The sequence below is a fragment of the Oncorhynchus clarkii genome, chromosome 25 (genome assembly GCF_045791955.1).
Source record: "Oncorhynchus clarkii lewisi isolate Uvic-CL-2024 chromosome 25, UVic_Ocla_1.0, whole genome shotgun sequence".
Taxonomy (NCBI): Eukaryota; Metazoa; Chordata; class Actinopteri; order Salmoniformes; family Salmonidae; genus Oncorhynchus; species Oncorhynchus clarkii.
In genome coordinates this window covers 22,048,143-22,068,735 of record NC_092171.1, presented here as the reverse complement: position 1 = coordinate 22,068,735, position 20,593 = coordinate 22,048,143, and the positions used below count along the sequence as shown (strand labels likewise).

General features: G+C 41.6%; 1 protein-coding gene across 1 annotated transcript; it reads left to right on the top strand.

Annotated features, from left to right (window-relative positions):
• Positions 1 to 5,115: 5,115 nt before the first annotated feature.
• Positions 5,116 to 7,332, top strand: LOC139384037 (homeobox protein six1b-like). Its single transcript, XM_071128669.1, has 2 exons — positions 5,116 to 5,876; positions 6,609 to 7,332. The coding sequence occupies exons 1-2, from the start codon at positions 5,317 to 5,319 to the stop codon at positions 6,901 to 6,903; spliced, it is 855 nt and encodes a 284-aa protein (XP_070984770.1). The 5' UTR covers positions 5,116 to 5,316; the 3' UTR covers positions 6,904 to 7,332.
• Positions 7,333 to 20,593: the final 13,261 nt, after the last annotated feature.

Below are 20,593 nucleotides of genomic sequence, written 5' to 3'. Positions count from 1 at the left end.
AGTAGCCTACAAGGCAACCTTGTTAGATGTATTGCATATTTTATTTTTCCATAAATATTTCACTTTTAAAATTACACACTTGTTTGTATAAAATGCATCCAGCAGCTATCGTTTACGATCAAGTACACTCCAATCCAACGACACAATGTTACCAAAAAGTAGAAGAAAAAATGTAGGCCTATCATTTTTTCCGCAATTTAAAACGTGCACTGTAAAACATGCAAGGGCGAGCAGTAAAAGAAGGGAAACCCCCCAGAACCGAGGCCTTATTAAAAACGGTGACCTCTGATCTCTTGGATAGTTTCAAAGATGACATTTAATGCGGTGCAGCAGACTGCAAGCCATATGTAACATGACCTGGGGAGCGCGGTACTGCGCTGATCCACGTCCCACTCACTAATGAGAGGCCAGGGGTCGCTGGGTGCCGCACAGCTCCAACAGACCCACCCACCACCAATACTTTCCCCACTGAGATTCATTTGTTGATTCCGAAAGAGAGAAGTAAAGAAATGAAAGTAAAGTTAGTAAATATATGTAAAATTATGCATCACTGGTGAAAACGGGCATTCTACGGCGTTTACGATGTGAGATGTGTCTGTGCGTAAAATCCATTGGGAATGACAGAGGTTAGGCTAGTTGTTTTCACCATCAAAACTACAACGCCGTTTTTAACTTCGACCTCCGATAATAGAGTTATCAGGCGTGAGAAAATATCTGCACATGTTCAGTCCATCATCCACAATCAAAGAGAAGGGGAAAGGTGCGACCTGGGGCGATTTAATGGTCGGTTCTGCACTATAAGGGCAACGAATAACATATGCGTGAAAACGGTCCAAACGTGCACTAGTAAACGTCCCCTGATTACACGTGCCCGTGTGTTTCCATCCATCTCTATATCTCTCTCTTTCTCCCCCTCACTCACACACACACATACACACACACACACACACACACACACACACATACACACACACACACGTTGTTCGCCACTGAACAGTAATATGTTGAGAGAGAGGCAACAGCTGGGAGGCCGCATCATCTCCACACCACACGGGTCAGATGGTATTTCCCAGAGAAACACACCACTTTGTAACAGGAGCGACGCAGATAAGACTCATATGACTATTGAGGAGTTAGACTTCGTCTCAAAGCCATTAAAGCATGACAGCTTCTTTCGCCATGCCGAATGTCACCTGCCCAATATATGTTTTATTAGTTGTGTTTCCAACACTCACAGACATTTTAAATTCATTTAAAATATAATTTAGCACATTAACACTGAAGATAAGCTACTCTCCAAGTAGCCTAATTCAACGGAGGCTTCGTTTTAGGCATTGTGAATATATCACATCTCGATCTGTGCATAAGGCAATTGGATTGTCGTTTATAAGCTGGCGCCCCCTCCCTGACAATAACCTTACACGTTGTCTGAAACCAATGGTTTCAAATGGTTTAGAAAATAAGGACAACACGACAAAACATTGTGGTTATTTTAATACATAGAACTCGTACAGGCCTACGGTTTAAGCCTCTTAATCGAATTATATTTTAACAAGCGTGTTTACTGACCTGCTGTATAATAACCTTTCGTAGCCTATGCGTTGGCAATGCGAGGAAAGTGAGCCGTAATGATTTTGATTGGGGGTGACCGCAGTGCTCTTAAAAAATGCCTAATTTTCTAACATGATAGGATCCTATGTTACGATGATAATTGCGGCTGCAATTTGATTTACTAATTCATGTCAACGGTTGTGTTTTGAGAAAGCAGTAACTAATTCGGAGTATTGCACTAAAAGTGATGAATAGGCTTGTATTTTTACTATATAGGCCCTATGTTGGGCTGAGCCTATAGGCCATTACAAACTAACAGAATATAAATCAAATCCGAGTCGTGGAAATTAATGAATCACATATTTTCGTCACAGGTGAGTGAGTTAAATGATCAATTATATATTTAAAAAATAACAATAATACAAGATTGTCGTTTATACAGACACGACATTTGCCTAAGCCTATATTGGGTTAGAAAAATATAGACAATCTAAAACAGATTTGATGTAACCTAACAAAATACATGTTTGTTTAAGAATGCTTGTTGCATACTTTGCATAGTTTGAATATATATAGGCCTATGCAACGAATTGTACGGGGTGGCAAATATCATAGGCCCACTTTTTAATTGAAAAACGTTTTACAGCAATTATTAGGCCTGGGCTATATGTCTATGTCTCGAACTATTTTGATTTATCCAAGTAGGCTGGATATCTTAAGGGAAGCCACTGGACTGCATACAGTCCATATTTTTCAGCCAATTTGAACAGTATCAGCATTGTTCCACTCAACAGCTGAAATAGCAGTTTTGATTTAGCGAAACCCATCTGCTAGCCTATTGTTTGTGTTAAACCGGCTTTGCTGGACTTTCATAATTTTACTCTCTCCCCTTTTAATGAAGAAAAGGCTTCACTCACAAAACGCCACATATAGACGGTTTGATATGAAATATGGTGACGTTTTTATGAAGTGCTTTATGTTTTTGTGGCTCGGTTTCTTTCTCCCTCTCGTTGTGTGCAGAGACGTGGCCAGTCGTCATCGTTTCTCATGGGCATTGGAGGGGTGTCCACATCTTGAAATAATCACGACCTGAGATCGAGCACGTCCCCCTGGCTTCTCCGGTTAAAGGAGGAGGCGCGGCGCAATGTGGTAGAGATATTAGAGAAACCTGCGAGTGGCTCATTTGCTGGTGCATGGGGTTAGAGAACTGAGCGGAGCGCACCCCATAGGTAGGCCTAATGTCGAGAACCGGCAGGCCAACCGCATATTATGCACCTTTTTTTAAATGCAAAATGATGGGCCCTTTGTTTTCGATTGTAGCCTATCCCACATTAATTCATAACTTATTGTACTGTCTGATTTGCATGGCAGAATGCACATCTCTTAACCGACGTTAGGCTACTTGGGATGCTCGTTTGATTTTGTTTTCCTTTATAATCAGTACACCTGGGAAGGTCTAGCAATTATATCTGGCCGTAAATTCATCAGGAGGCAGTTATGTTGAGATCATAAAACGTTCTCAGCAAAGATTTGAGTCTTAAACTTCATTCATTGCATACATACCCTTGTTAAATAGATTGTATGATGGAAGGTTCATTTACAAAAAGTCCACCTAAGTCAATATTATAATCTTTATGGTAATAGGCATTATTTCCAGACTGATGAAGCACGAGGTAGCCTACAGTTTGTTTTTGCAGGTGTCTGCGACCACAAAAACAATTGATAAAACCAACGCTCGATTAAACCTTAACTGGCAGTGGTGTATGGAATACCAAATATGTTACCAGTAAATTAGACTATATTTCATTAGCAATATCACATATTGGTTAAATATGTAGCCTAAAGGACAGCAGAAATAATATTGGCTGCCCTCGAAATGCTCCTTTCGGGTGTCTAGTTCTCAACGTGTTGCCCGAGAGTCACGTTGCAAAACCTGGGAAAGATAAGGAATTTGATCTTTCCTTCAAAATAACGACTCAACGACCAAGAGCCTGTGACTCACATCACTAATGTACTAATGGATAGGTGTTATGTTTCACGCCACAACATTGAGGACAGCAGGGGAAAGACGATTTCCAAGAAAATAACCTTGGGAGAGCCCGGAATACATCATTTCATAGAAATATCAAATTTTCACACCATAATAAATTAACAATTAGTGCAATATGGTAGGCCAGTCTAAAATTGACTAATGCGAATTGTAACGAAACAACATAAAAAAAACAGATATAACAGAATATCCTAATGATTACATATGAGCCTAATGATGTAGGCAAGGCTTTTGGAAATTGAAAGAATTAGACAAGTTGCAAAAAACCTCAAATACATATTTTATCAATGTACATTTCCATCAATGTGCTAACACATTTTTAGGTTCAGCCAGTCAGGTAGGCATATGCATTGGTGCATAGAGAGGAGTCGAGTCACACCAGTAAAATATAATGCAATAGCCTACTTTAATACTGATGTACAAACTGAATAGCATAACGTTGGGTTTATTAGGGCTATTATTTGAACGTTAAATAAAAGGAGATGAAATGTATTCCATAATCTATACCACATTATTATTTTTGGAGAATGTCCGTTGTAAACTCAGTGAAATAACGTGTAATAAGGCTAATATTCTACATTATAAGGTATAGGCCTATAGGTTTCTTTAATCAATAGACCATCATGCAATATTTACATACAGAGGCCTTTCAAATAACTATCCTAAGTTATTTTTGAAATAGGATAGCATTGGTGCTTTAAACCCATGCCAGTTTATTTACAATATATTTACAATGTTGCACCCCACTGGGCATAGATGCCATTTCAACGTCTAGGTATTATGTACATTTGGTTGTTTTCAACTAACGTGAATTCAACTTGAAATCAACAAAAAACTTTCACCATGTCATTGGATCTAAGTTAAAATGCCTGTAAGTTGATGACTTTTTGCAACTCCAATAAGTGTTCCACGTTGATTCAACGTCATCACAAAGATTTTGGGGGTTAAATGACATAGAAACAACGTTGGTTCAACCAGTTTTTGCCCAGTGGGATGTTTCTTTACCTATCTTTCCTATCTGAAAGCCCCAACCTTTGTGGCAGGCACTCATGACACGTATAACTAGCATAAGAAGTTCTAAAATTATATCACCTCATAAAATAAACTACTTATAATTAATAGACTATGAAAAATAGCAGGGAATTACACAATCTGCGTGCTATGAACGCGAATGCAAGATGAGGGGGGTTGACAGTGACAATAATGAATCATGCATGGTGATGCAATAAATTACTTCAGCTATATCCATCGATCTCTTACTTAACTTCAAGCCCTGTCTGAAACTCTCCAAAAACATGGCGAGGACATGATAAAAATGCCCTTTAAGCGGTCTGTAATAATTGATTAGCATTTAGGTACCTCTGCTCCCTCCGCTAACGCTGGAGAGGAGTACAGGGTGGGGGGGGGGGCTCCAATTTCAGCCCCTGACGTATTCCCTCCAGGGAGGAAACGGAGCTGCAAACTCAGTTCTGCTCGGCTGCCAGGGTATAGGGCAGTGGAAGAGCCAATCAACGAATCGCGCAGCGCTCTCTTTAAGCCTGACATATCTCCAACAGGAACAAATTGTCCCAACAATCAACATCCGAATCTCCCGTGCGCATCAGGGGTTGAGTGGATATTGCCCGGGCGGATTGTACAGGGTTCTGGAACAGAATAACAGTGAAGAATATTTTGACTCTCATCATCCTTCTGGATTGGGCTGGGGACCGGACATCATGTCAATACTACCTTCGTTTGGGTTTACCCAGGAGCAAGTAGCCTGCGTCTGCGAGGTCCTGCAACAAGGAGGGAATCTGGAGAGGCTCGGTCGTTTTCTCTGGTCTCTCCCAGCGTGTGACCACCTCCACAAGAATGAAAGTGTACTGAAAGCAAAGGCGGTGGTCGCCTTCCACCGAGGGAACTTCAGAGAGCTATATAAGATCCTGGAGAGCCACCAGTTTTCCCCGCACAACCATCCCAAGCTGCAGCAGCTGTGGCTGAAAGCGCACTACGTGGAGGCGGAGAAATTGCGAGGCCGACCGCTTGGAGCGGTGGGGAAGTATAGGGTCCGCAGGAAATTCCCTCTGCCCCGCACGATCTGGGACGGCGAGGAGACCAGTTATTGCTTTAAGGAGAAGTCAAGGGGTGTTCTGAGAGAGTGGTACACGCATAACCCCTATCCCTCCCCGCGAGAGAAAAGGGAGCTGGCCGAGGCCACGGGACTGACCACTACGCAGGTCAGCAATTGGTTCAAAAACAGACGCCAGAGAGACAGAGCCGCAGAAGCTAAAGAAAGGTATGCTTAAATCAAAAAGTAAAATGTTGCCATATAGGCCTATACGATAATAGTAGAATATAATAAACGGAACATCATCACATGCGTAATCTCCCAGGTGGAATATCGTTGAATAAATTCCCAACTTTCTAATTCATTTCCAGTGACATGTCCTTCTGCTGATTTTTAGATGGCCCAAATAATATTAGAGTAAATGTATGCTGAATGATTTGTCCATTGTAAGTTAGAATTTATCCACAGTAAATTACATTTCCAACATTTAGTGTGATAACCCTAAACAAAGCCTATGGCCTGCAAATGGAATGAAATGAAATGCAATGGAACCAATGACAGCCTATTGACTATCATTATTTCGATAGTGTTCTAAACATTTCTGGCATCTGAAGAAGTTATAGCTATTTAGATAATGTTACATATACAATTGGAGCTACAGGTCACGCGTTTAAGTCGTCAATATATGGAATCAGTATGATAAGATATATTATTCTAATTAAATAATTAAAAGTATGTGACCAAAAGTTTACATTTCGCAATTGAAATGTACAAATAATTCAAACGGATTTAATATTTTGTAAATTGCTTTCTCCTAAAGTTTAAACCAATATTGTATTGGATTGTTGTTGTCTTATTATTGAAATGTATGGCTTGTTTTTAGCCTATACGACTATAGATTCTGTAAACCTGTGTCCAAAAGGCCTTCATCACTAATTTTGACATATCTTCCCTTCTCAGAGAGAACAGCGAAAACAATAACTCCGGTAACAACAAACAGAACCAGCTGTCTCCCCTCGACGGCGGCAAGTCGCTCATGTCCAGCTCGGAAGATGAGTTCTCTCCACCACAAAGCCCTGATCAGAACTCTTTGCTTTTGCTCCAGGGAAATATGAGTCACCCCGGCGTCTCCTCTTACCCTATGACCGGCCTCGGTGGCGCACAGCCGCTGCATGGAATGCACGGACACCCGCACCAACTCCAAGACTCGTTGCTGGGACCTCTAACGTCGAGCCTTGTGGATCTAGGCTCCTAAAGGCAAACTGATACTATCTTTGAAAAGACTGATAACTCTACCAGATTGAATAGGCCTACATATATGAAATTAAACTGTGGTAACTTATAACTAGACTGACTTTTGTCTGTCGTTAAATTTGGTTACAACTATAACGCAATTCCTTTATGCGCTTATCCGATTTAGGAGGTACCCTCCTGCCCGTTAATATACAATCAACCCCCTTTTACGAACTCTTAAGTCAACGAGACACTTAAACTGGACTGCCCTTTGCTTAATTTATGATATTTTTGTTCGGATTAAATGTATAGCACCTTCCTGCTATGGAAACTAAGAAACAACGTTTTCATTAGAATCATAATAATGAGTTTCCAATAAAACCAAAAAGACGTCACATTTGTTTCATGTGTGTTATTTGTATATCCACTCAATAAAATAAATAGTATTATATATTCATATACTATATATTAATTAATTCCTCAAATATATTTAGGGCATGCAAAAAAATATGGGCTAAAATAAATCAAAACATATTGGTTAGGTTTTCCTCCATTTTGTAGCCTTGAGGCCTCTACAGTTACGCACAGCCATGGCAGGAAACAATAAAAAAAAATATATATGTTAAACTTTTGTAGACGGAGTTATTCGAAAAGCAAATGCTGTTACTTAGGCGTCAATGTCACTTGCCACTGATCACTGACTACATGGGTGAGATAGTGAGGAATTGGTGTGTGTCACTCTGGATGAAGTTCTCTGTTCAACTCTCCGGACCAAAACTACATATTTCATATTTTGTGGAAATTGTTGCTTTAATTTTTACTCAATGTCGTGGGATTTCAGAGATGCTAAAGGCGTTGAAACCAAACACATGAGCAATCCAGAATAACTAACGTTAGAAAACATCTGGATAGGGAACGTCTAAAATGTGGGCCCAAAATCTAATCGGTAAAAAGGGCCATGACATGAGGTATGCACAACAGAGAAGTTTTGTTGAGGATATTTAAAGCCATGTTTTGCCTAAGGCGAAGCCTAGTTCTCGCGCTGCGGATCATTACGTCTGTGTTGCAGTGTTTACTTTGCTCTCTCCAAGTGTTTGTTCTGTCGGTTCTGGGCCACCGGAAAGCCACACCATCTGTGAAAGGCGCGCTCACGCGATGATCTTACATGAATCTGTGGCCTATTAAGAAGAACAAATACATGTATATTTTTGTAATATTTCATTCTTACACAGATATGTTCAACATCATGCACAAATGTTAGAATTACAATACAATTAATATTGAACCCTGGTATAACCCTGGTATCACTCTTGTTATAGTCTAAATGTCCTATAATAATTGTGGAAATTGAATGGTTAATTATAACACCACCATCACCAACAAGAATAACAACAGTAGCTTAATCTGAATTTTGTTGTTGTTATTAGTTATTAGCATGTTACTATATTTGTCTAACAATAATACTAATAATATACTAATAATAACACTACTAGAATAATATTAAGAATCATTGCTGCAAGGCTGATTTGTATAGGGTATTACTAGGGTCTAAAGTAGCGTGAGTTAGCCCATATGGCAATCGTCAATGGACAATAACATTTATAGCCTACTGCCTGAACCAAATATCTGCTCATATTTTGAAACTGATTTTCTCACTTGCACTAGAAAAGATTCTGGTAACCTCCTCCGTCCCCCACCCCCTACCCATTCGGCTTATGTCAGGGTGAATTGTTTTGAACATAGAGCACCAAGGATTTCCTGAGCCTAATCTGAACCAGTTGTTGCTAGCTTTAGAGCCTGATTGTGAAGATTGCAGGTCTATGCCCCTCTGTAGCATGAGGAACCCTGGCCCGGGGCAGTCTGCATCCCGGAGGAAGTTGTCATTTGGGACTGTTTCTCAGTTATGATTAACAAATGCATTCTACAGTGGAGTGAATATTTACCACTTACAGCTATGCATTTCATATTGTGAAGTGATGCGGTTGTTAGATTTTGAGTAGTTTTCCAATAATATGTTGAGAAACACTCTTTTTCATGCCACTTCGATATGGAAGATACTTTTTTGTAGCAGGTTAGGAGATCTTACGCAGCAGGTTAGGAAAAATCATGTAGCAGGGTAGGAGACTGAGGTTAAGGTTAGGAAAAGGATTAGGGTTAGCAAAAATGCTCTCTTAACCTGCTACAAAAATCTATTTTTTATCAGTGGCATGAAAAGAGTGTGCCCCATTATATGTTATACTAGCCCTAGGTCTACCCTACTACAAAAGGCAACTTGACACAATGCCTCAGGATTCCCTGTATGTACATGTATCCTTTAAATCTTATAAGAAGGAACGTTTGGACCTCGTTTGAACTCCAAAAAAATCAGGAACCCCAGTGTATTTGATTCACAGGAGACACATAAACAAGTTTATGTCTTAAAAAAGTTTAAGTGACTCAAAAATAGGTTTGGAATATTCTGCACTCTACCTCCCACCCACAAGCAATGTGCAGCAAACCTTTGACTAACAAAATAGGTACTTCAGACCAAATTACAAGAAATCTCCCATGTGGCTGCAGGCAGAGAAAAACTAACAGGTAATTGGCTAACAGGTAATAACAAAGGGACCAAAGCAGACATGCAAGTTAAGTCTAAGGGCAATATGTCCGGTAAAGGACAGATACACAGGAGATTACTATGTACCATACAGGAATGCAGCCATCAATGTCACCTCTACAGGGGGTATAAATAGAATATCAATTCAATCCCTTGCGGAAACTCGGACAAGGCTTTTAATTACGCCTGAATCCCACACTTCCGATTCCAACTGAACACACTGTGCATTTACACTGGACAGTTAAGACAGACACACAGAAAATGTCAGTCTACTCTACCTGGCACACAGAGAATTCCACAAGTGCAGCAGTGCAGCATGTTTATGAGGAGTAGCCTTGGCCTCAGCCTTAGCCACTGGGCTCCTTTTGCACTAGGCCTGGATGAGATGTGGCATCAGGTCTACTGTGAGCTGACTGGTGTCAGTAACAACAGCTGCTAATGGACAGTAGAGAAGTCACAAGGGCATTTTGTTTTTCGTGGATATAACTTGCAGTCCCATTAAATCAATGTCAGGAAAGGCCTTTTCAGGTGTAAATAAACATCAAGACGAGTAAACTAATGTACACAGTCTGCTATAGAGCATGGGAGAGGGGTCTGGTATGTATTTTTTTGGTAAGAACTCAGAGTGAGTAAAACAATCATATACAATGAGGACAAAAGCCAAAGGTAAGGAACTTGGTCTCGGGTTGGCTTTCTCAGGTCTAGTGCCTGCAGGTATAACCTTACCCCCACATGGGAGCATCATGTGAGACAATCCCAGGTATCCATAACCACAGACTGTATGAGGGGTGTGGGCTTGGGGAGATGGGGGTAGAAGGGGGGTGATGAGGGACAAAAGGATCTTTTCAGGTCTGCCGCAGAGAGGGAGGTGGGGCGGGGGTTGACGGGCTTGTGGGGAGATTTTCTTACCAATGATGCATGGATCTGACAACGCTCTAGCCTGGCCTGGCCTGCCCCAGAGGCAGACTAAAACTGTGTGTGTGTGTGTTTGTGTGTTTTTGGTTTTACATTCCTTGTGGGGACCAGACATCTCCACAAAGACAGTAAAGCAAGGACAAAGTGGGGGCATTTTGCTGTTCCACACAAGGAAAAAGGCTATTTTAGGCGTAGGAGATAGGTTTAGGGTTAGGGTTACAATTGCAAGTTAGAGTTAGAATTAGAGTTAGGGTTAGGTTTAGGGGTTTGGGGTTAAGGTCGGGGTTAAGGTTATGGTTAGGGGTTATGGTATTTTGAATGGGAATCAATTGTTTGGTCCCCACAAGGATAGTAGAACAAACATGTGTGTTTGTGTGTGTGTAAGAGAGAGAGAAAGTGTGTACTATAATACAGTGCTATAACCTTTAAACAGCTGTTCTCCGTAGTGTTTCTAGGTAAATATTGCGTGTGTGTTGTTCAATGCAAACAGTGAGCGCCATAGAAAGTCTCTTCTCAGAGTGGTCCAGCAGGAAGCCTCTGGTACAACAGGAAGCTCCTAGTAGCGTTGGTGAAAGAAATATTTATCTCTATCTCACTATGCTGAGTGATGCATGACCCAGAGTTCAAAGACAAGGAGGAGCACAGACTATGAACCCAAGCTATTATTGTGTAAGATAGCATGTTGTGTGTCAAATGAAATGTGTCAAGTAGAGCAGACAATGAATGGGAATTTTAATATCTTTACAAATAGAAAAGGTGGAGGACAAGATGGAACTCGATTCTGACGCCTTTGAAAAAAGCTTGTAAAGAGAAATATAGCTGGAAGGCCTGGGCTCATGTAACCAACCCTCACAGAGAAAGCTAGGTTTCTCAGAATCAGATATCGGTATTTTGGGACCTTAGTAGGAAAAGCGATACGTAGATATTTTTTTCTAATATTAAATTTTGAACACAAGAAAGTGACTTCAGTCTGGGATGTTGGAACTGAATATTTCCACAAGTTGACAGCTCTTGTTATCCTGTGCCAATTCTAGTTGGAGCGCACTACTGTGATGTGCCTCAGAGAAGGTATACGCACACACATACAAATACATGTACATATACACATGCACCACACATTAATCTAAACTAAACTAAAGAAAAGCATGAAACTAAAAAGCAATAACATTATTCCACAATATAAATACTACAAATATTACTATCCTTAGTAAACCATCCATCCCTAGAGAGACCTGATGGAGCTAATGTTACCTGGCTGCATGCAATGGCCCCAGGGGCGTAAGGGGCACAGGCAGACACAACAGGAGGAAGTGTTATGGGATATGGGATAATGAAATATACCCCACTGTCCCATGGGACGTCACGCACCTACCCCAGGGGTTCACAAACAGCTTATGTGACGCCCCCAGCCCTAAATCACACCCCTTCCTCCCCCCCAGATTCCGGTGCAAAATGTAGTTTGTGTTTGTTTGGTGACATGAGAGAGACAAGTCCCAGAAATCTAGATTCCATCCAGTTCCCCGCTCCCCTCGCCCCTCATTCCCATATGCCAGCACAGGATAAAATACCCTTGTTGGGTCCTCCAAAAAATATTTAAGGAAATGAAAGTTGGAACACGATCGTCTGTGTGCCAAACATCTCCCTGAGAAGGAACAAAAGGGAGAAGAAAAATCTGCTCAGGCTATTTTAGCTTGCAGATGACAGAGGGAGAGAGGGAATGGGAGGGAGGTGGGAGAGGGAAGGAAAAGGATAGAGAGGGGGATGGAAACCGTTACCAGTACTTTGGACACAGGACCCCTATGCCGCAGATATGCGTGCACTAAGGAATATAAACTTCTCATTCCTGTCCTATATCGCCAGTAAGCCTCTCTTGTGGGAATGCCTTTGTGGCTCGTCATTCATAAGAGGTTCACTGGTTATGCTCTAGTTAAGTGAGTCCAGAAGAGAGAGAGAGATAAAATATTATGTTAACCTACTGTGTGTTTCTGTGTGTGTTTGTGGGTGTGTGATTGTGTACATGCACGAGAGAGAAAGACCTCTTTCAAGAACAGAGATAAATGTATGCATTCCCCTCTTACCTCTGACCACTCCCACCTCATCTGTCTTGCTACTCTCCTGATATCTGTGGCAAGCTACTCTGCACCCTTCCCTGACCTCACAGATGGAACATGGACCTCTCAACCTGTAACAGAAGACGGAATCCTTATGAGCATCTTTAAAGGCAGACAACATTGCTAGATTGCTATTGACAGCATGCCACCTTAGGTAGAGGGATACATATATGATCAGGCATGGCTAGGTATACGGTTGGGAGTATAATACACTTCACCAATGTAACCAACAGCTCATCCTCATTGATAGGGACATAAAGGCAGAGGGATGAGAAGGGGTTAAAAATGTCCTGGTTGTGATGTCCTGTGCATTCGCTGCATTGTGACAGTGGCCATGGGTAATTACAGCGCTCTCCATGGGTTACCCCCCCCCCCCCCCCCCCCCTCCACACCACTTACAGCAGCCAGAGGGACTGAAGACCACCCTTACAGAGCATTGGTTTATAGGTCTACCACTAGATGCAGATATTTGTTATGTGCTCAAAGGCTCAAAAGCAGACAATGTCACTCCTTTGGGTATGCACTACAGCATATCTGTGGCACAGTGGAGAACAGCAGAAAGGAACTGTTGCTGTCATCATGACCTAGCCAAGCCTAACCATAAAACCAACCGAATGAAAATGTAATTGACCTAGGCTTTGTGTGTGTGTGTGTGTGTGGTTTAACTTTACTATCCTTTATCCTTTTAGGAAAACAAGGTCAATTTGACAAGTGGGGACATTTCACCTGTCTCCAAAAGGAAAGGTCCTGTTTTAGGATTAGGGTTAGGTTTACAATTAGAGTTACAATTAGGGTTAGGGGTAGGATTAGGGTTAGTTTTACGGTTAGGGTTTGAGGTTAAGGTTAGGGTTTAGGGTTAAGATTAGTGTTAGTGTTAAGGGTTAAGGGTTAGGTGTAGGTTTAATGTTAGAGTTAGGGACAATATGATTTTCAATGAAAAAGCAATTGTTCTCCACTTGGATAGTAAAATCAACATGTGTGTGTGTGTGTGTGTGTGTGTGTGTGTGTGTGTGTGTGTGTGTGTGTGTGTGTGTGTGTGTGTGTGTGCCAATAGAGAACCAATGAGGGGTAAACAGACACAGCATTACATCCTACACCACAGCCCTGATGGGTAGATAATAAGGAAACGTTGTTAATATGACTCCTAGGCAAGCACGGGCATTGGGTCAAGATTTCTAATGGCTGTGAAACAAATGCTGATGCGCAAACAACAGGTGCGGTGTTTACATTTGTTTTACCAACGCCCCAGACAGTAAAGCCACTCCCAAGTTTGAGAAGGATGCTGCTAAATCTATTAGATTAGCCTTAAATGAAAAATAAACATCTCAACATAAATAAAATAGATTACAAATGAATACACATTGTGTGCGCAGGATTATGTTGTGTTCACCTGAAGACAATCTCATTCACATTCCAAAGAAACTTAAGTCCAATAAAATGTGAACGCTCTGTAAACACCCGCGCCACTTTTCCTCATCCTCATCCTCATCCTCATCCGGGTGCATTATTCTACCCTTCCCTGAAAGGTGACTACAGTGATCAGGTAAGAAAGAGTTGTCTACGGTATGTGTTAGACACCGCTCTTACTAGAATGTCTAGCTATTGTCCCTGGTCAAATGAATTACCTACTTACAATAACCAGTTCCAATATGTAGTTGAGAGTCAGAGAATTGAGTAGGCTTACATGCATGTTCTGCAGACAGATACATTAATTAATCGATCACACTGCATGTAACTAAGTGGTATTAATGCAACTTTATTCAATGACTTAAAGCTGGGTACAACTAGCTGACAGAACTGGTGGTTCGCGGCAGCAGCTGTGTGTGATGGGAGTCACTTGTGCACAGGGGGATGACATGTTCAACAGGGATGTTCTGCTGAGGGGGCACCGCCACCGCCTCAAGGGTAAGAGAGAGTCCCTCACTGTCACTCTCTCTTAAAGGTTTGGCAGGTGTATAACTCTAACTCAAGAGCAGTCTGAGAAAAGCTAAAGGTGCTGAGCTTAAACTTGGTGACAGCTGCAGAAACTAGAGACCAAAGTGTTTAAATATAGAACCCCAACTGGAGCACTTGCACTTCTCAACACACTTATTTACACATTGATATTCACACCCACTACCATGATACAGTGCATACAGTGATATAGGCTAAGCAGTCATACATTAAAACTCAATAATTCACTCAATAATAATCATAATCTACTGTAGTGTGCTGCTCGATAGTAAAGCACCATATTTATTGACATAGAGTACTATCATGCAGTGATGCATGACTTCAGACATCGACACAAAGGCATATGCAAACACACCTGCTTTACCCTATACAGACATGCAGACAGTAATCCACACAGTAATCCACACAAAAGACAGAGACACACAGATGAGGTAGCCCTGACTCGCTCCTTTGTGTTATGTGCTTCTCGGGACAATCTGGTAGTCTTGAAACAGTTCCATCTTTCAACATCATGATTTGTGAAGCTAGGTGTTGCTACGAGATCTAATATCATGACATGATAATCATATACGTCACAAGCCCTCAGTAAAGTAAATGGGTTGCAGCCAGGCTTGGTGCAGTTATTTTGGCAAGGGATTTGCAACCAAATACTAAGCTTTGTAGTACATACATTTATTTTAAACTGATGTCCAAATACTTATGAAAGGGGGGGCTAAGCTCAATTAAGAAAACTAGCATAAAACTACGTCCAGCTAAAGGTGACATTTTGTACTTTTGCCTCATATTCATAACTAAATTTTAAATTTGAATTGCAGGGCCCATATGAATAAAGCGTCTCAGAGTAGGAGTGCTGATCTTATAGTGCATGAATAAGATTACATGGATTAGTCCACCAGCAGGTGAAATAGTCATGCATTTTATAATACAATTATCAATCTTGGTACACTAATACTAAATACTATAAGGAACATTTCAAACATTTGGCGGCAGTCTGGAAGCCTGTCAGTCAACCAGGGTGGCCATTTTAATCATACCGCTGCCATTTGGATTTCCTGTGAGAAGAAAATAGGGTAAAATCATTCCAAACAATATCAAAATGACTTTGTAATATTAACTACCCACTAAATAAACCCAGCAGATAATGTAGACGATAATTCTGATCATAAAATACTCTTAAGACCTTCATGGGGCTTGTCTTGAGATCATTTTGAGCATAGTCGAGCTGCTACGTAAAAGTAATGGTGCATTTTGTGATAGAGCCACCAAATTTCACACACAGCTACGGCATGTCTAAAGACGTACGTTATTTGTGGCTATATTGCCCTCACAGTTTTTGTCCACTACCCCTATGGTGGCTATTTCCAATATGGCCCCCAACAAGCGGCATGGGGCCATATTGGACACGATTCACTTGGCCACATTTCCATAGATAATTGGTATATAGAACCCAATAATGGCTTAAAATGTTGTATGGGGGTCTGGAAAACACAACAAAATTGCCAAAATATGCCATATGTATGTATCCTGTTAAGTAGAACGGTGGTGAAAATGAGTGCCAAATTATTGTTTTCCGTAAATGTTTTAATGGCTATTTCCAATAGTTTACATGTAAATGCTCTAAGAAATTATATGAGTGTCTACTGATTGCAATGATACATAACGTGATTTTCTGTTTTGTGCCAATTTTAAGAAATGTGACAGGAAATTTGCCCAGTACACGTCACTTTCTGTAAAATCACATAGGAATGCATTATGTCCAGCAGAGAGGCAGGTAACCCAATACTTTGTACCCATTTTTCTCCCCAATTGGTAGGTACAGTCTTGTCCCATCGCTGTAACTCCCGTGAGAGTCATGCGTCCTCTGAAACACAATCCCGCCAAGCCACGCTGCTTCTTGACACACTGCTCGTTTAACCCAGAAGCCAGCCGCACCAATGTGTCAGAGGAAACACCGTACAGCTGGAGACTGAAGTCAGCGTGCATGCGCCTGGCCCACCACAAGGAGTCGCTAGAGCACAATGGGACAAGGACATCCCGGCCAGCCAAACCCTCCCCTAACCTGGAAGAGGCCGGGCCAATTGTGCGCCACCTCATGGGTCATGGCTGGCTGCGACATAGCCTGGGTGAAGGCTCTAGCACTGCGATGCAGTGCTTTAGACCGCTGCGCCACTCGGGAGGTCCCAGGTAACCCATTTTGACAGAATTTTATGATGAGACCTTTCAGGCTACACAAAGTTAGTAAAAGTCCAAATACAGATGTCTAGCTGTAGCGCCATTGCAGATTTCACCAATTATACTCTAAAGGACCAGTTTTCCAAAATCATCATCAACCAGCTACATTGGTTCTAATTGTACAGGATTCGTAGCTCCATATATCCATAAATAATTGGTACATACAGCCCAATGATTGCTTAAATAGGAATGGCTTTGTCTGTGGTTCCTTTTTCAACATTCTAAGTACAAGGAAGTAAATACAGGGAAGGTTTCTTGTCATATTTCTAGAAATTGACAAAATACAGAATATAATATTATATATCATTGTAATTAGTAGACTTTAGGGAACACCCATTTCACCGTTTTTTTCTTTCTTTTTTTTCTAAAAGTGTTTAAATGTAAAATGCTGAAAATTAGGATGAAAGTGTGTTCAAGAATCAGAATTTAGGTAGGTTTCTGGGCACTTTTTTGCCACTTTTCTACAAAATCTTTAAGGATACATACATATGGCTGACTAGGGCCATTTTATTGTATTCTCTAGATCTCCCTCAAACATTTTAAGCCCTCATTGGGCTCTATGTACCAACTATTTATGGAGATATGTGAATCCTGCCCAACATGGCCCTATGGAGCTGGAAGTCATTTTGGAAAACTAGTAATTTAGAGTACAATAGGTTCAATCTGCAATGGCACTATAGCTTGACATCTTTATTTTGAATGTTACTTACTTTGTGTAAAGGCTGAAAGGTCTCATCATAAAACTATTTTGTTAAAATGTGTTACCATTCGCTTTGCTGGACATAATGCATTCCTATGGGATTTCACAGAAAGTGAGGTGTACAGGGCAGGATTCCTGCCACATTTCTATAACTTTTAGAGTGTTTACACTAGCCATGAAAACTGTGTTTTCCAGACCCCCTCAAACATTTTGAGCCATCATTGGGCTGTATGTACCAATTATTTATGAGATATGGCCATGTGAATCATGCCCAATATGGCCCCATACAGCTGGTTGGCGCCAAGAGGGTAATAGACAAAATAGACTAAATCTGCAATGGCAGGCCTCCCGAGTGGTGCAGGGGTCTAAGGCACTGCATCGCAGCACTTGAGGTGTCACTACAGATCCGGGTTCGATCCCAGGCTGTGACACAGCCGGCTGTGACCGGGAGATCCATGAGGTGGCGCGCAATTGGCTCAGAATTGTCCGGGTTAGTGGAGGGTTTGGCCAGCTGGGATTTCCTTGTCCCATTGCGCTCTAGCCACTCCTTGTGGCAGGCCGGATGCCTGCAAGCGGACTTCCGGTTGCCAGCTAGACGGTGTTTCCTCCAACACATTGGTGCGGCTGGCTTCCGGGTTAAGCGAGCAGTGTGTCAAGAAGCAAGTGCAGCTTGTGTTTTGGAGGACGCAAGGCTCTTGACCTTCGCTTCTCCCCAGTCAGTAGGAGAGTTGTGCGAAGGGACAAGACTAACTACCAATTGGATATCATGAAAAAGGGGTAAAAATTGTTTCAAACTATGATTTTGGGCAACTCTAATCCTTGGGCGCCACAGAGTCTGCTGGTTTTGGTTATTTCCTTCAAATCAATGACTGGAAAACCATGTGTGTGCACTTTCTGAACAATAAGTGACATGAATGGATCAATAAAGTGTAATGGGGGGGCCTCCCGGGTGGCGCAGTGGTTAAGGGTGCTGTACTGCAGCGCCAGCTGTGCCATCAGAGTCCCTGGGTCATGCCCAGGCTCTGTCGTAACCGGCCGCGACCGGGAGGTCCGTGGGGCGACGCACAATTGGCCTAGCGTCGCCCGGGTTAGGGAGGGCTTGGTCGGTAGGGGTGTCCTTGTCTCATCGCGCACCAGCGACTCCTGTGGCGGGCTGGGCGCAGAGTGTGCTAACCAAAGTGGCCAGGTGCACGGTGTTTCCTCCGGCGCATTGGTGCGGCTGGCTTCCGGGTTGGATGTGCGCTGTGTTAAAGAAGCAGCGGCTTGGTTGGTTGTGTATCGGAGGACGCATGACTTTCAACCTTCGTCTCTCCCGAGCTCGTACGGGAGTTGTAGCGATGAGACAAGATAGTAGCTACTACAACAATTGGATACTACGAAATTGGGGAGAAAAAGGGGTAAAATTAAAAAAAAAATAAATAATAATAAAATAAAGTGTAATGGGGAAGAAAGAACCAGCAGGCACTGCAGCCTTTGAGCGAGGCTGGAGTTGCTCATCCCTGACTGAGTTAGGACATATAACACCGGTCTTTTTCGCCACCATGTGGCAATGTTGATTTACTGCAAGATAAGACGTTTTTACTGGACATGGACCTAAAACCTGGAGAGCTCATGTGGCCTGTCCCATACTTAACATACACATACATAGTGTTTAATTCAAGATGAGTGGAGTCGTGTACTCATCAAGATGTGCACAAGTGTGAGCTCAGTGACACACCATGATGACACAGTGATTGACACACCCTTTTTTTCTGAAATCCATGCTTTATTGACAGAGACTTTATTGACAGAAAAATAGTGCTAAAAAAACAACCCACTGGGCACACACTGGTTGAATCAACGTTGTCTCCATGTCATTTCAATGAAATGACCTTGAACCAACGTAGAATTGACGTTGAAATTACATCTGTGCCCAGTGGGAACAAATAATAAATAATACAGAGAATACTGGAAATTAGTTAAGGACACCTACTAATTTCAAACAACAAGGTAACCCTTTATAAAACAGACAGTCAAGAGACATCACACATCAGTTGTTCTAATCATCCTGGTTCTCTTGTATATCATTCATTGAGAGCATTCTGTCCTACTGCTTGACCTGCTGGTTTGGGAATATCAAGGTTGCACAGAAAAATAGGTTGGGCAAGATAGTCAGGACTTGTGGGAAAATCATGGGCAGCAACAGCAAGAACTGTCATCTCTCTACTTGGGCAGAGCCCACCAGAAGGCAAATACAATAGCGGTCACTCTTCCCATCCACTCCACTCCGAATTCCAGCTCCTTCCCTCTGGACACAGGTACAGCCTACCTAAGGTTAAAAAAATAGGGCCAAGTACTCTTTTATTCCGAATGCAATTCTGCAATTCAACAAAATGTTGGACTAATTGCACTTAACACTTGCGCTATGAAACTGCACGTACCCTGCCTATTTGCTTGAAAATATCCGTTGCTATTTATTTGAAATGTTTATATGTGATATGGTTTTATGACCGCTGCAAAATGAATTGACTCTCTAAGGACATTAAAGTTTTCTGAATCTGAACCTGAATCAGTGATGTCACTGTTAGGCTACTGTTACTGGAACAAAGCATGTTCTCTTTGATGCATCTTTATAGTCACAGTCTCCATCTAGTGGGTGATAATATTTCACACGAGCCTTTGTTGTTCTACTCTCCGTTTCAAAAGATACATTTATGCATTCTTTAATGAATCATGGAATCTAAACTGGCATTTTGCAGTTTATATATGCCCTTAATTCTAAACTTGATGTCACATACTCAAGTTATATCATCAAAATGATTCATGTCTATCATGCCTTGTGTGTGGTAATTTTAGTGGATGTGAAGAGTAAGAGAATAAACTGGAGCACTTTAAATATATGTAAATGCAGTTTTTTTGGTAAAATTAAGTATAATCCCTGATCTTGAACTTTGAACCTTAGCAGATGTAATAAGTCAACCTAACTGTATGTTTGATCTAAATAACAGCATTGTTGCAGGAGGATAACCTGATTGGACGTCAGACCAGCCTTAAGTTATGGATGAGGTCATGTCTGTTATACAGTGCATTCAGAAAGTATTCAGACCCCTTGTTATGTTACAGCCTTATTCTAAAATGGATTAAATTGTTTTCCCCCCTCATCAAACTACACACAAACTACACACATAATGACAAAACAAAAACAGGTTTTTAGAAATGTTTGTAA

Bases quoted from the DNA above. Each gene is read 5' to 3' on its own strand.
- LOC139384037 (XM_071128669.1), top strand. From the start codon at position 5,317: ATGTCAATACTACCTTCGTTTGGGTTTACCCAGGAGCAAGTAGCCTGC. The intron at 5,877-6,608 runs GTATGCTTAAAT...TTCCCTTCTCAG, and splicing joins GCCGCAGAAGCTAAAGAAAG to AGAGAACAGCGAAAACAATA.